Source organism: Psammomys obesus, unplaced genomic scaffold (genome assembly GCF_907164565.1).
Source record: "Psammomys obesus unplaced genomic scaffold, mPsaObe1.curated_primary_1811, whole genome shotgun sequence".
Lineage (NCBI taxonomy): Eukaryota > Metazoa > Chordata > Mammalia > Rodentia > Muridae > Psammomys > Psammomys obesus.
The window spans coordinates 805,610-824,013 of NW_026590412.1; the positions used below are offsets into that span (position 1 = coordinate 805,610).

At 36.9% G+C, this 18,404-nt stretch overlaps 1 protein-coding gene across 6 annotated transcripts in view; it reads left to right on the plus strand.

The window, feature by feature from the left end:
* Positions 1 to 6,667, plus strand: part of Gk (glycerol kinase) — an 87,581-nt gene extending 80,914 nt beyond the window's left edge. For 4 of the 6 annotated variants that reach the window (XM_055607319.1, XM_055607321.1, XM_055607322.1 and 1 more), the window contains one exon: positions 4,444 to 6,667. In XM_055607319.1, the coding sequence (XP_055463294.1) occupies positions 4,444 to 4,454 (11 nt within the window). In that variant the 3' untranslated portion in view covers positions 4,455 to 6,667. Of the gene's footprint in view, positions 1 to 2,592; positions 2,797 to 4,443 lie in introns of those variants that run through there. The other 2 variants (XM_055607324.1, XM_055607325.1) reach the window with 2 other exon arrangements.
* The last annotated feature ends 11,737 nt before the right edge of the window (positions 6,668 to 18,404 follow it).

Genomic DNA, 18,404 nt, shown 5'->3' on the forward strand with positions numbered 1-18,404 from the left:
TGCCAAATCCATCTCTTAATTTTATTCTTGTTAAAGTTAAACCATTTTAATAGCTGTATAAAAACACTTAAATGTGTAGTGACCAGGGGGATCTCTATGCTGTACAATTAACTCAGAATAATATTTAAGTTTTGCTAAATATATTCTTTTAAAAATTATAAACTATTATATAATGACAGTTTATATTCTATGTAGGCATCTAATAATAGCAATTCAGATAGAGCCTTAACCTAAGAAAACCAAAAAGACATTGGAATTATTGACTTGAAACTTATTCTCTTTAATTTAATTAATGGAAAAATGTTATATCACTTAATTTCCAAAGGACCTTGGCAGTGTTGAAGCAAACATTTTGTTTATAAATATATCTGAGTACATTAGGAACATTTTTAACTATAGTAAATTTGATTAACTATAAAGCTAATATGTGAATTATATAAACACATGTATTAATATGTTATAGGTGATATTAAGAGATAATGTTTTTATTTTTACATTTTAAAATACTAATTATAATGAGATATACACCAGGCTGACCTTGAACTCACAGAGATCTGCCTGCCTCTTTCACCAGGTTCTGGAATTAAAAGTATACAGCACCACAACCAGCAATTATTTCTGTCTTTGAGACAGTATCTTACTGTATAGCCCAGGGTAGCCTGAGATTCATGTATGATCCTCCTGCCTCAGCTTCCAGACTTCTGATATTATAGATGTGAGCCACCATGACTAGCCTAGGAGTTTGATGCTTTTTAAAGCATCATGACTTGGCTTTGTATTTACAACATACTAAACACTTTAAAAATAGTTCAAATTGTTTCAAATGTATTGCACAGTATACAATAACTTTATAAAATTCATTATATGTAAGTATATGAATACCTATACAACATATATGTGTGACCATCTCACTAGAAAAGAAATAGCTTTATCAAATGGGTACCATCTAAATTGATAGGAGTTCCATAGATATTCCTTTTGTTATTATTTTTACTTTTGTTCTTCCTTTTGAAACAGGGTTTTATATAGTTCAGGTTGGCCTCAAATCCACTGTGTAGTAAAGGATGACCATGAAGTTCTAGAAATTCTGCCTCTATCTCTACCACCTGGTTTTTGTGGTGCTGGGGGATTGAACTTTTTAGCTTTGTGCATGCTAGAGAAGCGTTTTACATACATAGTCACAATCCTTACATCTTTTCACACCAGAACTCACTCTAAGGACATCAGAAAAATCAGTACTAAGTTACAACTGATGGCTTTCTTTAAAAGAACTAGACATTTTCTTTTCTAAAATCAAACAAAGACATGGTTTCTACAAACACCAAAATAAAATTTGTTTTGCACTTAAAAAAGTAACAGTGACAGAACAGGGGAAATAGTTTATTGAACTTCTTATTGAAAATTCAGTTTCTAAGGGGGAAAGCTATACATGGTAAGAGGAAGAAAATTCTCCTCCAAAATAGAAACAACTATCTGTAGACTACATAGCATAAAATATGCCCAGGAGAATCCTTATCTGGAGTATTTGAATGATGCCCTGTAAAATGGCTGTACTTTCATAATACTTGGGCATTACTTTCATTATTTATATTCTAGGGTATAGAAGTATAGCTAGAAAGCTCTAAGTTTAATATTTAACAACCCAATATGTGCTAAATAATTTAGATACATTTTGTGTAGAGGAGTGTGAATGTGCGTGCACATGTATGTGTATAGGTCAAAGAGAACCATTTTTTTTTCTCTTACCACCTTTACATGGGTTTTGGGAATGCGACTCTGGTTGCCAGATTTGCACAGAAAGCACATCTACCCATGAGCCATTTTCCTAGCCCATGGGTACATAATCTTTAAATTTAAAGGAAGGCTATATGTAATGCATATACTTAAAAACAAAGGATTCCAGTAATCAATAAGGAGTCCAGTAATTAATAAAATTTAGTCTTGTTATACCTTTTAGTTTTAGCAGTGTTTGATATTTATTTCATTATACACCAAAGTTTATTTTGACACAGAAGACCAAATCAGTGCTTAAAACAAAAAAGACCTGAATGAGGAAAAGGGATATATAGGGAGAAGGGACTAGTAATAGGGATAGGAGGGAGATCAGAGAGGTTATAGTGATTATAATACACTTCATGTATTTATAGACTTGTCACAGAACAAATTCAGGAAAAATTATATGTTTTAAACGCATCTAAAGTAGATTAATAAAAGCTTTTTAATATATTCTTGGGTGAATTGCATTGCTCATTTAATTATCATTGGGAGAAGAGTATAGAAAGCCCAAACCAATAGCCTCCCAAAAAGCTCTCCATAGGCTCTCCGGCTCTGCCAGTGGAAAGCTGATGTTGGGCTCTGTGTGTTACATTCTTGGCTACTTGTGGCATGCTCTCTGTATTGTTTATTAACTTTCATTAGCCTTGATATTGATTATATTTTTGATTTGAAGTAATAACTCTTTGCTAGCTTTTATGAATATGCTATTTGTATAACTTGTTTTGCTATCATATGATTCTTAACATAAATATTGTAATTATGTGTTTCTCTTTGGGTTTGCTTGACTGGAATTCCCTTCTACTTGGATGACCACAGGTGACCCTAGTATCTTCTGTAGTCTGCCTTTGGGCTTTTTTATAGTGAGTAGCATGGTAATGTTAATCGGTGCAAGGTACATCTCAGGTTAGTTACTCTTTAAATTAGACAACTTGTATTAGTTAGTTTTAATGTGTTTATTTATAACTCAGTTTTTTATTCTTCCTATGTTTAAAAACCCAGAAAATCAATTGGAGGCCTAAATAGTTCTATTGATTCATCTTTGGGGACAGTTAAAATTAAGGATTATGTCATCAGATGATTTCTTTGAAGGTCTCCATGCTGTTGTCAGCAATAAGCAAAAGTAAAAAGTACAAATGTTAATTTTTAACTGAAAGAAATTTCAAAATGACTGATGAAAGTTACAGTGTAATTTTGACATTAACTATCTTGGTTTTAAATATGTATAATTTTCTGAGACTTTCGAAAATGTTCCCAGTATGTCTTACTAGATCCATTCTTGCATGAGTTTTGGCTAGATCTTGTTAGCTTGTAAAACTTTCTAAAACTGGGAAAGATATGCATTCACTTTATTTTTAGTAAAAAAGAAAATATTTTGTGAAGTCTCTTAAATTATTAAATAAATTCAGGTTGAAATAAAATGTAAATATTCTTTGCACATTAGCTTCTACCGAGTATTCAAATAAAAGTAATGGCTTAGCATGTTATGAAATGCATAGCATTGTCAGTACTAATTTGAACATAATTGCTAGTTTGTAGGTACTTCTGATGATTCTTCAATTTTTCTTCAGATTTTTACCTTAAATGGTAAAATAATACATAAATACTTGTTTCTTGTTCCATAGTTTCCATGAAAATGAAACATGCTTTTATTTTTCAAGCTTTATATTTAGAGGAAAAGCTAGATTAATTCTTGTGTTTAGTATGGTGATGTACAACCTTAGTTTAAGATATAAAATTTAAACTTCATTCTTGTGAAGAAACATCTGTTTGTAGAAGGTTGACAAGCTTTTCTTTAAGTTGGCATCATCAGTGTAATGTCATATATAAATATGAAACTTTTATCATTAGAACATTAAATTATATTTTAAGTATCAAGAAACTGAGTTATTTACATAAGAATTTATACTTAAATTGTCGTGCCTTTTCCTGTATTCTTCATATTCAAGCATACTCAGAATACATTTTTTTAATCAACTACTTCTGTACTAACAATACCTTATTTTGGTATTGTCACTAATACACTAAAAGCTCTGTCTACAAAAGCATAATGAATTATCAGATATTTATTCTCTGTTTCTGAGAAATGTTTGCCAGAAAACGCTAAACATTTCCATGAGAACTTAAATTTTAACTTTACAAAGATACTGTTTCAGAAAATATTCCATTACTTTTTCATTATCCTGAGTATTTTTGTATACGATGATGACCTACAAAAGATAAAGAAAAAAACTCATAGCTGAAAACTTTCATTGATTTTGTTGTTTTCTGTTTCTCTTTTGATACTATAATAGGATGAAAAATCCCATACTCTATGGAAACTGAGATCTAGTATGTCTCTATGCTAAATGATATATTAAATATCAAAAGTAGTAGACTTCAGGTCACCATCTTCAGGCTTTCTTTTTTGGTTACACCTACTGAGATTCAGTAATAGTAGCCACTGTTTGCCTTAATAAGCAGTTATCAATAGTGGTAATAGTTGCTAATTTTGGAGTTGGCCCAGTTACATTTGTTGCTCTTTAACTCTGAAGCATTATATAGAAATAATGGAATTTGTTATATAGAAATTATGGAATTTGTAGCTTAAATATTTGATAGTCTTTATTGTCTTAACTCCTGAAATGCACATATGTCTTATTGACTTTTATAATTTTTGTACCCCTTTAGGTATCCCATAAATATCACTTCATGGATTCCCAAGATGCAAACTTTTAAGGAAATCTGACAATTCTGTCTCATAATGTAATGATGCTAATCATAGACTCTTGATTTTTTCATAAGCCACTTGCTGCATGATCCTCCAAGTAGACCTATGCCTTGAAATAAAGAAAATGCAGCAGAAAGAATGTTCCAGAAACATTTAGTGTAGTTGTTTAACATTGACAGTTAAGGTTGGGCCAGCTACCTTTGGGGCTGACCCCTCCACTATTATGATGTCCTACACTATTCCGTCTAAGGTTAAGGATGAATTTGTATCCTGTCTATTGACGTATGCCATCCAGTATTTCCAGATGCTCGTGGACCTGGATTTGATCCTCTGCACGACAAATGTCTGAGGAAGGAGTTGTTACTAACTTCTTCAAAATGAGTGGCCTTTTGCTTGTGTGCTTAAAACAGATCAGATGTCTACTTTTCTACATTTTGGAAGACCACAACATCACTGACTATTTCAATGGACACATCTGAGGAATTAATAGATAGTGATTTGCTTTTCTCATAACTTGGACTTTCTGAACAGTGTTTGCCAAAACTGAAAATTTTCAGGTGTTTTACACTGTCTCACTAATTAGCATGGCTTTCTGTCTGTACCTTATAGGATAGAATACTTTTTTCCTTTTTTTTTTCATTTCTCCTTTTTATATTTTTTATTCTGTATGTATAACATACATGCCTATATATTTTATATACTGACGGTAGCCCATTTATAAATTAAGAGCACATTATATTCAGTAAATTATAACAGGGCTGGTCTTAAGTGGACTACTATGTATATAAATTTGGGGGGAAATCTGTATACATTTTTGGGCAACGGTTATGCATATTATTTACCAGAAGAAAACTTTTCTTATACAGTCCAACATTTGAAATTTAGGTATATATTCAGTATCAATTAAATAAATTATACTATATTGTGATTTCAACGGTATTTCTTATGCTCTGCCATTTAATTATCTCAGCTGGAAGAAAATCAACTGCAGCATGTAACAGTAAATACTGTTCTCAAACAGGAGTACTAGCCCAAATAAAAATTTTTCTTTGAATTGATGTTTCCATATTTGAGATCGTATTGAGGAATTGTCATAAATGCAAAAGCTAAGTAGAAAAATGTGTGAATAAAGCCAATAATCTCTTTCAAATGTTATTACATGTTAATAAGATATTCTTATTTTTCTGATATGATAGAAAATTATCCCTACTTAATGTTATAACTGGCAAAAAATTGTTATTACAAATGCCTCACAGTGAAACCAATAATTTCTCAACTATTTAGAATTATTTGTTATAACTCATTAGCCTAGCTTCCTGACATCAGATTTTAAAAATATATTTGTTTTGTAGTAAAGAAATAAGAGAATAATACTTCCTAATTATTTGTCTTATTATATCCGAATGGAAAATATTGATATATTAATAGAAAAACTTTCATTTGGAATTAATGGTAGATTATATTTCCTGTTCTGATTGTGCTGTTCCTAATTATTGAATGCTGGTTTTTATTGATCTGGCTGCTACTTAAATGGCATAAATAATGAAGGTACTGTGAAATTATTATGGCAGTGGTAATTTTAAAGTTAGTTATATTTCTACAAAGGCAGGTTATATTTCTACAAAGGCAGGTTAAGTTCATTGTAAATAACTGTGTAAATCACTGTTCCAGTAATTTTAAGATAACATTAATTTTTCTACAAAATACAAGATTTATAAATGTTTGAAATTACACCCATCGATAATTAATGGTGAATTTATTTAAAGTAAGTTGACACCTTATTTCGTATTTGCATTTCTCATTTACAGATGAAAGTTCAGTTAACAGAGATGTTTCAGCAGACACAAATGCCACCTTTTAGCGCTTGTTTACATGCACTGAGGAGCTAAGTAACTGCAGAAGTAGTTTCAGGAATGATAAACACCTTAATCACTCTGTTAGAACAGACTAAACAGTTTCTACCTCAGCATTTCCAGAAAATACATTGTCAAGGCCAATGGCCATTATCAGTAAAATATCACCTGGCTGAGACCTATATATCTGTAGGCTTCATCCCTTACCTCAGCTTCTGTCTGCTTGGTTTAGCCAGTGAGGTCTGGACACCATTGTACGTTCATCCTGATGTCAATATCTCTATATTTTGTTCTCCCATTGATCGATAAAATAAATCATGCATTAATGCTTCTTCATTGGTATCCTTTATTTTTATTTATTTATTTGTTTGTTTTGAGGCAGGGTCTTGATATATAGCCCTTCCTGTCCAGCAACTCACTATACCAACCTGGCCTTAAATTCCCAGAGATCTGCCTGCCTCTGTCTCTTCCAACTGTGGGATCAAAGGCATGTACCACCATGCCCAGAACTTCAAGTCTTTTAAAATTTTTCTTGTGGAGTATTAAAATTAAGTAGCTTTAAATTTTTTTTCTGTCTCTGTCTTTCTTTCTCTGACCCCTCTTTTGGTGTGGTTGTTTGTGTTTGATTTGTTGATCTCCTGCTTTAGCCTCCTGAGTGTACCACCATATCAGTCTTTATTAAACACTATTATACATTATTAAACATGATCTTATTGGTTTTTAACACTTACACTATTCACTCACCAGTAAATTTTGTTAATGCAAAACCTTTTTTGAATTTATTTTTATTTTATCTGCATTGATGTGTTTGCCTGCATGTATGTCTGTGTGAGGTTGTCAGATCTTGAAGTTACAGACAGTTGTGAACTACCATGTGGGTTCTGGGAATTGAACCTGGATCCTCTGGAAGAACAGTGAATTCTCTTAAGTGCTGAGCCATCTCTCTAACCAATGTAAAATATTTAAATTACCAAAACACAAATGAAAAAGGAGGTTGGTTGAGTAAACTATAATAAAATCACAAATATGTGTTACCTTTGGAAGAAAGTGAGGACACTGTCTAGAAACCAATGGAAACATTTAGAATGAGTAGAAAAGCGAGTTACAGACTTCTTTTTTTATAATTTTTATTAATTACACTTCATTCACTTTGTATCCCCCTGTGAACACCTCCCTCCTCCCCTGCCAGTCCCATCCTCCCTCCCCAAGTCCACTGATAAGGGAGGTTTCCTCTGCTTCCTTCTGATCCTAGTCTATCAGGTCTCATCAGGACCGACTGCATTGTCGTCTTCTGTGATCTGGTAAGGCTGCTCCCGCCTCAGGGTGAGGTGATCAAAGAGCAGGCCAATCAGTTCATGTCAGAGACAGTCCCTGTTCCCATTGCTATGGAACCCACTTGAACACTGAACTGTCATGGGCTATGTCTGTGCAGGGATTCTAGGTTATCTCCATCAATGGTCCTTGGTTGGAGTATCAGTCTCAGGAAAGACCCTTGGTTCTGTTGCTTTCCTTGTGGAGTTCCTGCCCTATTCAGGTTTTACTATTTCCCACTTCTTTCATAAGATTCCCTGCATTCTGCTCAAAGGTTGGCCATAAGTCTCAGCATCTGCTTTGATACCCTACAGGGTAGAGCCTTTCAGAGGCCCTCTGTGGTAGGCTCCTGTCCTGTTCCCCTTTTTCCTCTTCTTCTGATGTTCATTCTCTTAGCCTTTCTGAATGGGATTGAGCATTTTAGCCAGAATCCACTTCCTTGATTAGTTTCTTAAGGTGTACAGATTTTAGTAGGTTTATCCTATATTATATGTCTAATATCCACTTATGAGTGAGTATATACCGTGTGTCTTTCTGCTTCTGGGATACCTCACTCGGGATGAGTTTTTCCAGTTCCCACCATTTACCTGCAAATTTCATGATTTCCTTGTTTTTTTGTTTTTTGTTTTTTGTTTTTTTTTTATTGCTGAGTAATATTCCATTGTGTAGATGTACCATAATTTCTGTATCCATACCTTAGTTGAGGGGCATGGAAATAAATCTGGCACTTTCACAGACAATTAGGAATAGCACTTCCTCCAGATCCAGCTATACTACTCCTAGGCATATATCCAAAAGATGCTCAAGTACACAATAAGGACATTTGCTCAACCATGTTTGTAGCAGCTTTATTCGTAATAGCCAGAACCTGGGAACAACCCACAAGCCACTCTTCTTTTAAATAAAAGGTAGCATTGTAACTTATGAACAGGTAAGGATTTCATTGAAGAAAGCATTTTATTATCTTTTGTGTTACTTAAAATTGCAAACACTTAGCATTTTTTCTAAGTACATATTAATGTATATAGGTTGCTTGCATTTATTTTTAATTAAATTTTTATTTTTATATTAATTATAGTTTATTTACTTTGTATCCCAGCTGTAGCCCCTTCCTTCATTCCCTCCCAATTCCACCCTCCCTCCCTCGTCTCCTCCCTGCCCCTCTCTAAGTCCACTGATGGAGGAGGTCCTCCTCCCCTTCCATCTGATCCTAGTTTCTCAGGTCTCTTCATGACTGGCTGCAATGTCCTACTCTGTGGCCTAGCAAGGCTGCTCCTCCCTTGGACGGGGGGTCAGAGGTCAAAGAGCCAGCCACTGAGTTCCTGTCAGAGACAGTCCCTGTTCTCCTAACTAGGAAACCCACTTGGATACTGAGCTGCCATGGGCTCCATCTGAGCAGGGATTCTACGTTCTATCCATGCATGGTCCTTGGATGGAGAATCAGTTTCAGAAAAGACCCCTGTACCCAGATATATTTGGTCCTTGTGGAGCTCCTGTCCTTCAAGTCATACTAACTCCCCCTTCTTTCATATGATTCCCTGAACTCTGCTGAAGGTTTGGTTATTAGTCTCAGCATCTGCTTTGATATACTGCTAGGTAGAGTCTTTCAGAGGCCCTCTGTGGTAAGCTCCTGTCCTGTTTCTTGTTTTCTCCTACTTCCAATGTCCATCCCATTTTTCTTTCTAAGTGAAGATTGATCATCTTACCCCGGGTCCTCTTTATTGTTTATCTTCTTTAGGAGTACAGATTTTAGTATGTTTATCCTCTTATAGGTCTAGTATCCACTTATAAGTGAGTATATACCATGTGTGTCTTTCTGCTTCTGGGATGCTTTGGAGATCTGGCTGTGACATCTGTCACCCCATTGATCGCCAGGGTTGTTTCGGCTGATCTGGCTGGCTAGGCTGGTGTCCCCTTCTCCCTCACTGCTCCTTGTGCATCTCTCTGGAAGCTGTGTGCTTGGTCGAAGAGGACGACTGTCTGAATAAGAGGAGGACCGGTCTTCAGGTAGCTGCAATCCCCTGCTAGAGCCTCCAAACAAGCTTGTGTTTATTTTAAGCTAATAACGACAGCCTATAATTACAGATTTATATCAGGAACTACAAATATTAACTAAAATTTTTGGTTATTCCTTCCAAAAACCTTAGATAATAGAAGTAAAAGTTCTGCTTAACTGGAAGCTGGACTGAAGAACATGTACTGCTTTTGCAAAGGGCCCAAGTTCACTTCCCAACACCCACATTGAGTGGTCCACAGTTGCTTGTAATTCTAGCTCCAAGAGATCTTATGTGCTCTTATGGCCACCACAGACATCTGCACTCACATGCACCATCAGACACAAACACATAATTGAAAATTAAAAAAAAAATCCTGTTTTCTTCTTCTGATGTCTCCATCCTCTTTTCCTTTCGGGATGGGGATTGAGCATTTTAGTCAGGGTCCTCTCTCTTGATTAGTTTCTTTAGATGTACAGATTTTAGTAGGTTTATCCTATATTACGTGTCTATATGAGCGAGTATATACTGTGTGTGTCTTTCTGCTTCTGGGACAGCTCACGCAGGATGATCCTTTCCAGGTCCCACCATTTACCTGCAAATTTCATGATTTCCTTATTTTTCATTGCTGAGTAATACTCCATTGTGTAGATGTACCACAATTTCTGCATCCATTCTTCAGTTGAGGGGCATCTGGGCTGTTTCCAGCTTCTGGCCATTACAAACAAAGCTGCTACAAACATGGTTGAAGAAAACAGGAAACAAACTAGGAACCTGCCACAGAGGGCCTCTGAAAGGCTCTTCCCTGAAGACTATCAAAGCAGATGCTGAGACTTATGGCCAACTGTTGGGCAGTGTGCATGGAATCCTATGTAAGAAGTGGGAAATAGAAAGATCTGGAGAGGACAGGAACTCCACAAGGAGAGCAACAGAACCAGAAAATTTGAACACAGGGGTCTTTCCAGATACTCATACTCCAACCAAGTACCATGCATGGAGATAACCTAGAACCCCTGCACAGATGAAGCCCATGGCAGTTTAGTGTCCAAGTGGGTTACCTAGTAATGGGAAGTGGGACTGCCTCTGACATAATCTGATTGGCCTGCTCTTTGATCACCTCCCCCTGAGAGGGGAGCAGCCTTACCAGGCCACAGAAGATGACAATGCAGCCACTCCTGATGAGATCTGATAGACTAAGATCAGAAGGAAGGAGAGGAGGACCTCCCCTATCAGTGGACTTGGGGAGGGGCATTCGTGAAGAAGGTGGAGGGAAGATGGGATTAGAAGGGGAGGAGGAAAGGGCTTATGGGGGGATACCAAGTGAATAAAGTGTAATTAATAAAAAAAATGTTTTAGAAAAAGAAAAAGAAATAGCAAATGTTGGTAAGATGTGGAAAAACTGGAAGTCTTGAACACTGTTGGTGAGAACAACAACCACTGTGGAAATCAGGGTAGTAGTTTTTTTTCGTAAAAGAATTCCCATGTCATCTAGTATATATACCTCTGTGCATACACTCAGAAAAACTGGAAGAAATTTCTTGAAAAAATATTTTATAGCCACTCACATAGCAGAATCATTCACAATAGCTGACACAGGGAAATTAAACCAAGTTTACATTCACAAATGAATGGATAAGTAAAATCTGGAAAGTACATACAACCTGAGATGAGTCAGCTTTTTTACAAAAGGTGATTTTCACCTTCCCCTGAGGGGAGAGCAGCCTTACCAGGCCACAGAAGATGACAATGCAGCCACTCCTCTTGAGATCTGATAGACTAGGATCAGAAGGAAGGAGAGGAAGGCCTCCCCTATCAACGGACTTGGGGAGGGGTATGCGTGGAGAAGGGAGAGGGAAGGTGGGATTAGGAGGGGAGGAGAGATGGGTTTATGGGGGATACAAAGTGAATAAAGTGTAATTAATAAAAACTAAAAAAAAATAAAAAACCTTTTCACATTACTGAAAATATTAAGCTTCTGTGTTCACCAGCAGAAACAAAATCACTAAAGCATATCACATCCTGAGCATATCAATTACTGCAAAACCTATAATGTATAAAATTGCAAAAATCAGGTATTTATTGATAAAACATACCAAGCCAAATTTTAAATGTTACCCATATAACACTAAACAACCCATTTTTCTTTTTGTTGTTGTTGCTGTTTATGTTTGGGATAGCATATAAAGGATAGGGTTTTATTGTTACATTTCGGTACATGTATCATTGTACTTTGCTCATATTTGCCCTTCTTGTCGTTCTCATCTGACTTATTACTTTCCTTACCCCGAATAAAAGTCCCCTTCTGCTTTCCTATTACATACAGTTTGTTACTCTCTCATTCACCAGTCACACCTTTTTAAAGACTTCTCTGTCACCCCAAAGTTAATAAAAAGTAAATACTTTACAATGCAAACACTGACAAGCATTAACAAAAATAGTATTTTTTTTCTTCTCATTTGGCTGGCCAAGAAGTGATTTTGAGAGAATTATCTTTTGTATATTTATAAATTAAAAAAAATGTCTCTTGGTATTCTAAAGAGCTACAAGCAATACCTGACAACCTCAATACCTGACAACTGCTTTTAGGAGAAAAGCAGTCCTACAATGTAAGTGTAGTTTTCTGGTATAAGTGAGCAAGGTCACTACAATATTAGCCTCTTGTAGAACAATGTCAGCTTCACAAATCAAGGGCAGCACAGTCTGAAGTTTAAGATAAAAAAAAACATTCAGTATGTCATAGTATTTGAGTTAACGATATTTAAGAATACTCTTTCCTTCTTGATCAAAGGAATATGCAATTACCATCAAACTGTTATTGTAACTCATTTTAAGCTGGAATGCAGTGATTATCTAGTTTACTGGGGCTTACAGTTTCAGAAATTGAGTTCATGAGTATCATTGCAGGTGGCAGGCAGGCAGGCAGGCATTACAACAGTAGCTGAGAGCTTGCATCTTTATACAAAATTAGGAGACAGAAAGAGATGTTGAAATGGCCTATGGGGCCGTTTTCATTTAAACAACCACATTCCATTTCCTGGCTCCTCTAGGCTTGTAGCCATACCATAATGTACAATACATTTAGTCCAATTTCAAAAGTCTCCATATTCTACCTTAGTCTCAACCATTTCAAAGTCTCTTCTGAGACTCAAAGCAATCTCTTAATTGTAAACCCTGCAAGTTACAATGCAAATTATATAATTCCAACATATAACAGAACAGGATATACATTACTATTCCAAAAAGGAGTAAAGGGGGCATAGTGAGGAAATGCTGAACCAAAGCACTTCCAACCCAAGACACCCAGCAGGGTAAATGTCAAATCTTGTAGCTCCATGTGATAGTCAAAAGGCTTTTAGATAGCCCTACCCTTCCATATTTAGTGACTGCCACATGCTTCTCTTTCTTGGGCTGGATCTAGTACTTATATGCATCTCCTGCTGGGAGATATCCCACAGCTCAGGCATCTCCAACATCTTGTGGTCTCTAAAAGCAATCCATGCTTCACTTTCACAACTTTAAACAATGGCCCTCCTGGGCCTCAATGCAGGGACTCCCATGCCACAAGTCTAACCTCAGCAGCTTTCTTTCCTTTTTATCTTTTCTTTATTATTATTTATTATAATTCAGTTTGTATCCCAGCTGTAGCTTCCTCCCTAACCCTGGTACAACCCTCCTTTTTTCCCCCCATGTCCCTCCCCTAGTTCACTAATAAGGGAGGTCCTCCTTCCCTACTATCTGACCCTAGCCTATCAGGTCTCATCAGGACTGGCTGGATCCTCTTTGTGGCCTACTGAGGCAGCTTAGACCCACCTTGCCAGGGGGAAGTGATCAAAGAGCCAGCCACTGAGTCCCTGTCAGAGACAGCCCCTGCTCCTCTTACTAGGGCATCCACATGGAGACTGAGCTGCCCATGGGCTACATCTGAGCAGGGGATCTAGGTCTTCTTCATGCATGGTCCTTAGTTGATTCATCAGACTCTGCAAGGACCCCCCAGGCCCAGATTTTTTGGCTCTATTGATCTCCTCGTGGAGCTCCTGTCCCCTCCAGGTCTTTTTATCTCCCTCTTCTTCCATAAGATTCCCTCCAATCTGCCCAAAGTTTAAATATCAGTCTCAGCATGTGCTTAGATACCCTGAATCTTCATGATTCTAAAGTTGGAACCATGAAGGCAATGTTCACAAGTTCATCTGCTTATTTAGGTTATTTCTGTTCCTTTCTTGTGATTACATTTGCAAAAACTTTGATTTGTTGATGCTTTTTAGGACCAGAATATTCCTCAGGCAGGAGGCATAAAGCTAACTAGAAATGTCAAGGGCCTTTGAACCCCTAAATCATACCATTGACACACCTAATTCTTTCCAAACAGTTCCACTGACTGGAGTCCAAGCATTTAAATATATGAGCCTATTGGGCCATTCTCATTGAAATCACCACAGTGACCTTTTGGTGGATGGATGTCCAACATTTCAATTAAAAAGAGACTAAGAAGACTAAAGATGGAGCTCAAGGACAGGACACTTGGCTTGAATACATGAAGTCTTGTGTTCACCAAGCAACACAAAAATATGCAAATAAATTGAAACTGCTGAAAAAAATACAAATTCCCTTTTCCTTTTTTAAGAGGAAAAGTTTTGTTTTCTTTTTTTAGCTTGTAATTACAAGTTACATCATTTTGAAGAACTCAAGTAGTTAATTACATCCACAGTGAAGAGAAAAAAAAGAATAAAATACATTATTGCTTGCTTACTGCTCAGCTTGCTTTCTCATACAGTGAGGAGGGAGCCTATGAACTGTCTACAGTGATTTGGGTCCTCTCACATAAATTAACAAGGCAAACCTCTGTAGACATGTCCATAGGTTAACCTAATTTAAATAATTCCTAGATTCAAACTCTCTTCCCAGGTTAAAGCAACGTGCTTGTTTTTCTGATGATCTTTTGGCTACAGAATAAAATGATAGTATGGCACCAGGAAACAACTTGAAAAGTGTATATGTGCCCTCTCAGGCGCAGGCACACATGCACACATGAACCATTTTAAATCTTAGTACTCATATTATCAATACTTTTTGTTGTTCTAATTACAAAATTTAAAAAAAAAAATCTGAACTTCAATCCAGGAGTCATTGTACATGAATTTCTATAGAAACATTAATCATAATAGAAAGGAAATAACACAAATTATCTAATAATTGATGGATTGATAAGCAAAAGTTATATGTCTGTACAAGGGATTATTCATTAAAAATGTCAGATGGAAGGGGAAGAGGACCTCCCCTATCAGTGGACTTGGAGAGTGACATGGGAGGAGATGAGGGAGAGAGAGGTGGGATTAGGAAGGAATGGGGAAGGAGGCTACAGCTGGGATACAAAGTGAATAAACTGTAATTAATATAAAATTTAAAATAATAAAAAATGTTAAAACATCTGAGTCTTAAAATACTATGCAAAGTGAAAGAAGATAGACAAAACTGCCATGTATAGTGTGACTCTATATGAAATGTCCAGAATGGCAAATGGGTAGAGACCGAAGGTAGTTTTTTGTTTAAATATCTGATTACTGCATTTACATCATTTCTTTCTCTCCTTCTCCAACTCCCCCCACCATGTGCCCCAATTCCACTCATACTCAAATTCATGACTTGCTAAAATCATTTAGTATTTATCATATGTGTGTGTGTGTTTAGAGATGACATCTTGATACTGAATAACTTATCAGGGGGCTTATTCTAGAAGAAAATGGATTTTCCTTCCCTTAGCTGCCATTGATTGCTGTACTTTATCTAGGGGTAGGGCCCTATGGGATTTCAACTGTTCACATATTGATTGGTACTATCATTATGCAGATGTTTAGGCTAGGCATATTGTTGAGATTGTGTGGGTGGGTGCAGCTTCCCTGTCATATATAAAAGATACTATCTAGCAGCAGTTTTCCAGGTCTTCTGTCTTTTACAGTTTTCTGCCTCCTGTTCTGAGATGTCTCTTGAGCTTTTAGTGTAGAGGTTGCAGTATACATGTGCCAACTAGTGTTGGTCATCTCAAGGACTCTTATTCTTTGTGAATTTTTTAAGGATATATTTTATTTTTACTAATTACAGTTTATTTACTTTGTATCCCACCTGTAGCTCCCTCTCTCTTCCCCTCCCAATCCCATACTCCTTCCCTCTTCTCCACCCATGCCCCACCCCCAGTCCACTGATGGGGGGGGGGGTCTTCCTCCCCTTCCATCTGACTCTAGTCTATCAGGTCTCATCAGGAGTGGCTGCATTGTCTTCCTCTGTGGATTGGTAAGGCTGCACTCCCCTCTGGGGGAGAGGTGATCAAAGAGCAGGCCACTGAGTTCATGTCAGAGACAGTCTCTGTTCCTATTACTAGGGAACCCACTTGGACACGGAGCTGCCATGGGCTACATCTGTGCAGGTTATCTCCATGAATGGTCCTTGGTTGGCATATCAGTCTCAGAAAACACTTCTGTGTCCAGATTTTTTGGTTCTGTTATTCTCCTTGTGAAGCTCCTGTCCCCTCCATGTATTTCTATTTCTCCCTTCTTTCCTAAGATTCCCTGCACTCTGCCCAAAAATTCGTTATGAGTCTCAGCATCTGCTTTGATACCCTAGAGGCTAGAATATTTCAGAGGCCCTCTCTGGTAGGCTCCTGCCCTGTTCCCTGCTTTCTCCCTCTTCTGATATCCATCCCCTTTGCCTTTCTGAATGAGGATTGAGCGTCTTACCCAGAGTCCTCCTTCTTGATTAGCTTCTTTAGGTGTACAGATTTTAGTATGTTTTTTTCTATATTATATGGCAGGTCTAATGGATGTCTACATGTAGAAAATGCAAATATATCCATACTTATCACCCTGCACAAAACTTAAGTCCAAGTGGATCAAAAGACCTCAATATAAAACCAGACACATTAAACCTGTTAGAAGAAAAAGTGTGGAAGACCCTTGAACTCATTGGCACAGGAGACAACTTCTTGAACAAAACACCAACAGCACAGGCTCTAAGATCAACAATCAATAAATGGGACCTCATGAAACTGAAAAGCTTCTGTAAAGCAAAGGACACTATAGTCAGAACAAAACAACTGCCTACAGATTGGGAAAGGATCTTCACCAAATCTATAACTGACAGAGGGTTAATATCCAGAATATTTAAAGAACTTATGAAGTTAAACAGCAACAACCCAAGTAATCCAATTAAAAAATGGGGTACAGACCTAAACAGAGAATTCTCAATAGAGGAATATTGGATGGCAGAGAAACAGAATTCTCAAAAGAAGAATATTGGATGGCAGAAAAACAGAATTCTCAATAGAGGAATATTGGATGGCAGAGAAACACTTAAAGAAATGCTAAACATCCTTAGTCATTGGGGAAATGCAAACCAAAACAACCCTGAGATTTTTTTCACCTTACACCCATCAGAATGGCTAAGATCAAAAACTCAAGTGACAAGACATGCTGGAGAGGTTGTGGAGAAAGGGGAACCCTCCTCCACTGCTGGTGGGAATGTAAACTTGTAAAACCACTCTGGAAATCAATCTGGCGCTTCCTCAGACAACTAGGAATAGTGCTTCCTCAAGATCCAGCTATACCACCCCTAGGCATGTATCCAAAAGATGCTCAAGTATACAACAAGGACATTTGCTCAACCATGTTCATAGCAGCTTTATTTGTAATAGCCAGAAGCTGGAAACAGCCCAGATGCCCCTCAACTGAAGAATGGATGCAGAAATTGTGGCATATTTACACAATGAAATACTATTCACAATTAAAAACAAGAAAATCATGAAATCTGCAGGCAAATGGTGGGAACTAGAAAAGATCATCCTGAGTGAGGTATCCCAGAAGCAGAAAGACACACAGGGTATGTACTTATCCTTTGTGTTTTAACAGCTGTGGGTGTCTGTAATAGTAACTATGCCATAAAAGGATGTTCTTCTCATGAGAGTTGAGAACTACATTATCTGTGGGTAAAAGGATACGTATTTAGAATGCAATTAGAAATTAAATTGTTTCAGAAAAATCGAGGTAGTAGTTTTTCTTCTAAGTTCTACGCCCTTTCTACTTATGAGTAGCTGGCTAGTTTTTATACTACCAGGCACAAATTCCTCCCTTTTGATCAGGGCTTACTTTTTAAAATTTATTTTACTTTATTCTCTCCTATATTACAACTTGACTGCAGTTTCCCCTCTCTCATTTCCTCCAACTTCTCCTTCACCTCCCCAGATCTTCCCCAGATCTTCTCCTCCTCTACCTTCCTCAGAAAAGAACAGGTCAGCCTCCCAAGACAGGCCTTAATTTCAATTATAAAGATGTTAGTTACCTCCAAAATAATAATGCCACTATTGCACCATTGACAATATCTTGCCAGGCAATCATGTTGTGCTTCACAGACTTTAGAGCTTGTACTTTCATAGTATCTTCTTGGTACCATGATAACTAGTCCTCAGGAAGGAGGATTCCAGGTCAATTCCAAATAGATTCCTCCAAGTCATGTGTCCAAAGTGTATTGTTTCCTCAGCAAATGAGTCTTAATTTCAAGTAAGGCAACCAAAGGCAGTGACAATCCCCATCTTACTTTGGGAGTCTCTTGGAAACCCCTGACTAATATTTTGAAAAGATGTTTTCCATGACTGGCACTGGGGTTATTATTAGATATTCTATGGCTCTTAGAGGAAGTGTTTGTCACCCTGTGTGGCATAATTCTATTAAACACACATATACACACATATGCATGTATATATATATATATATATATATA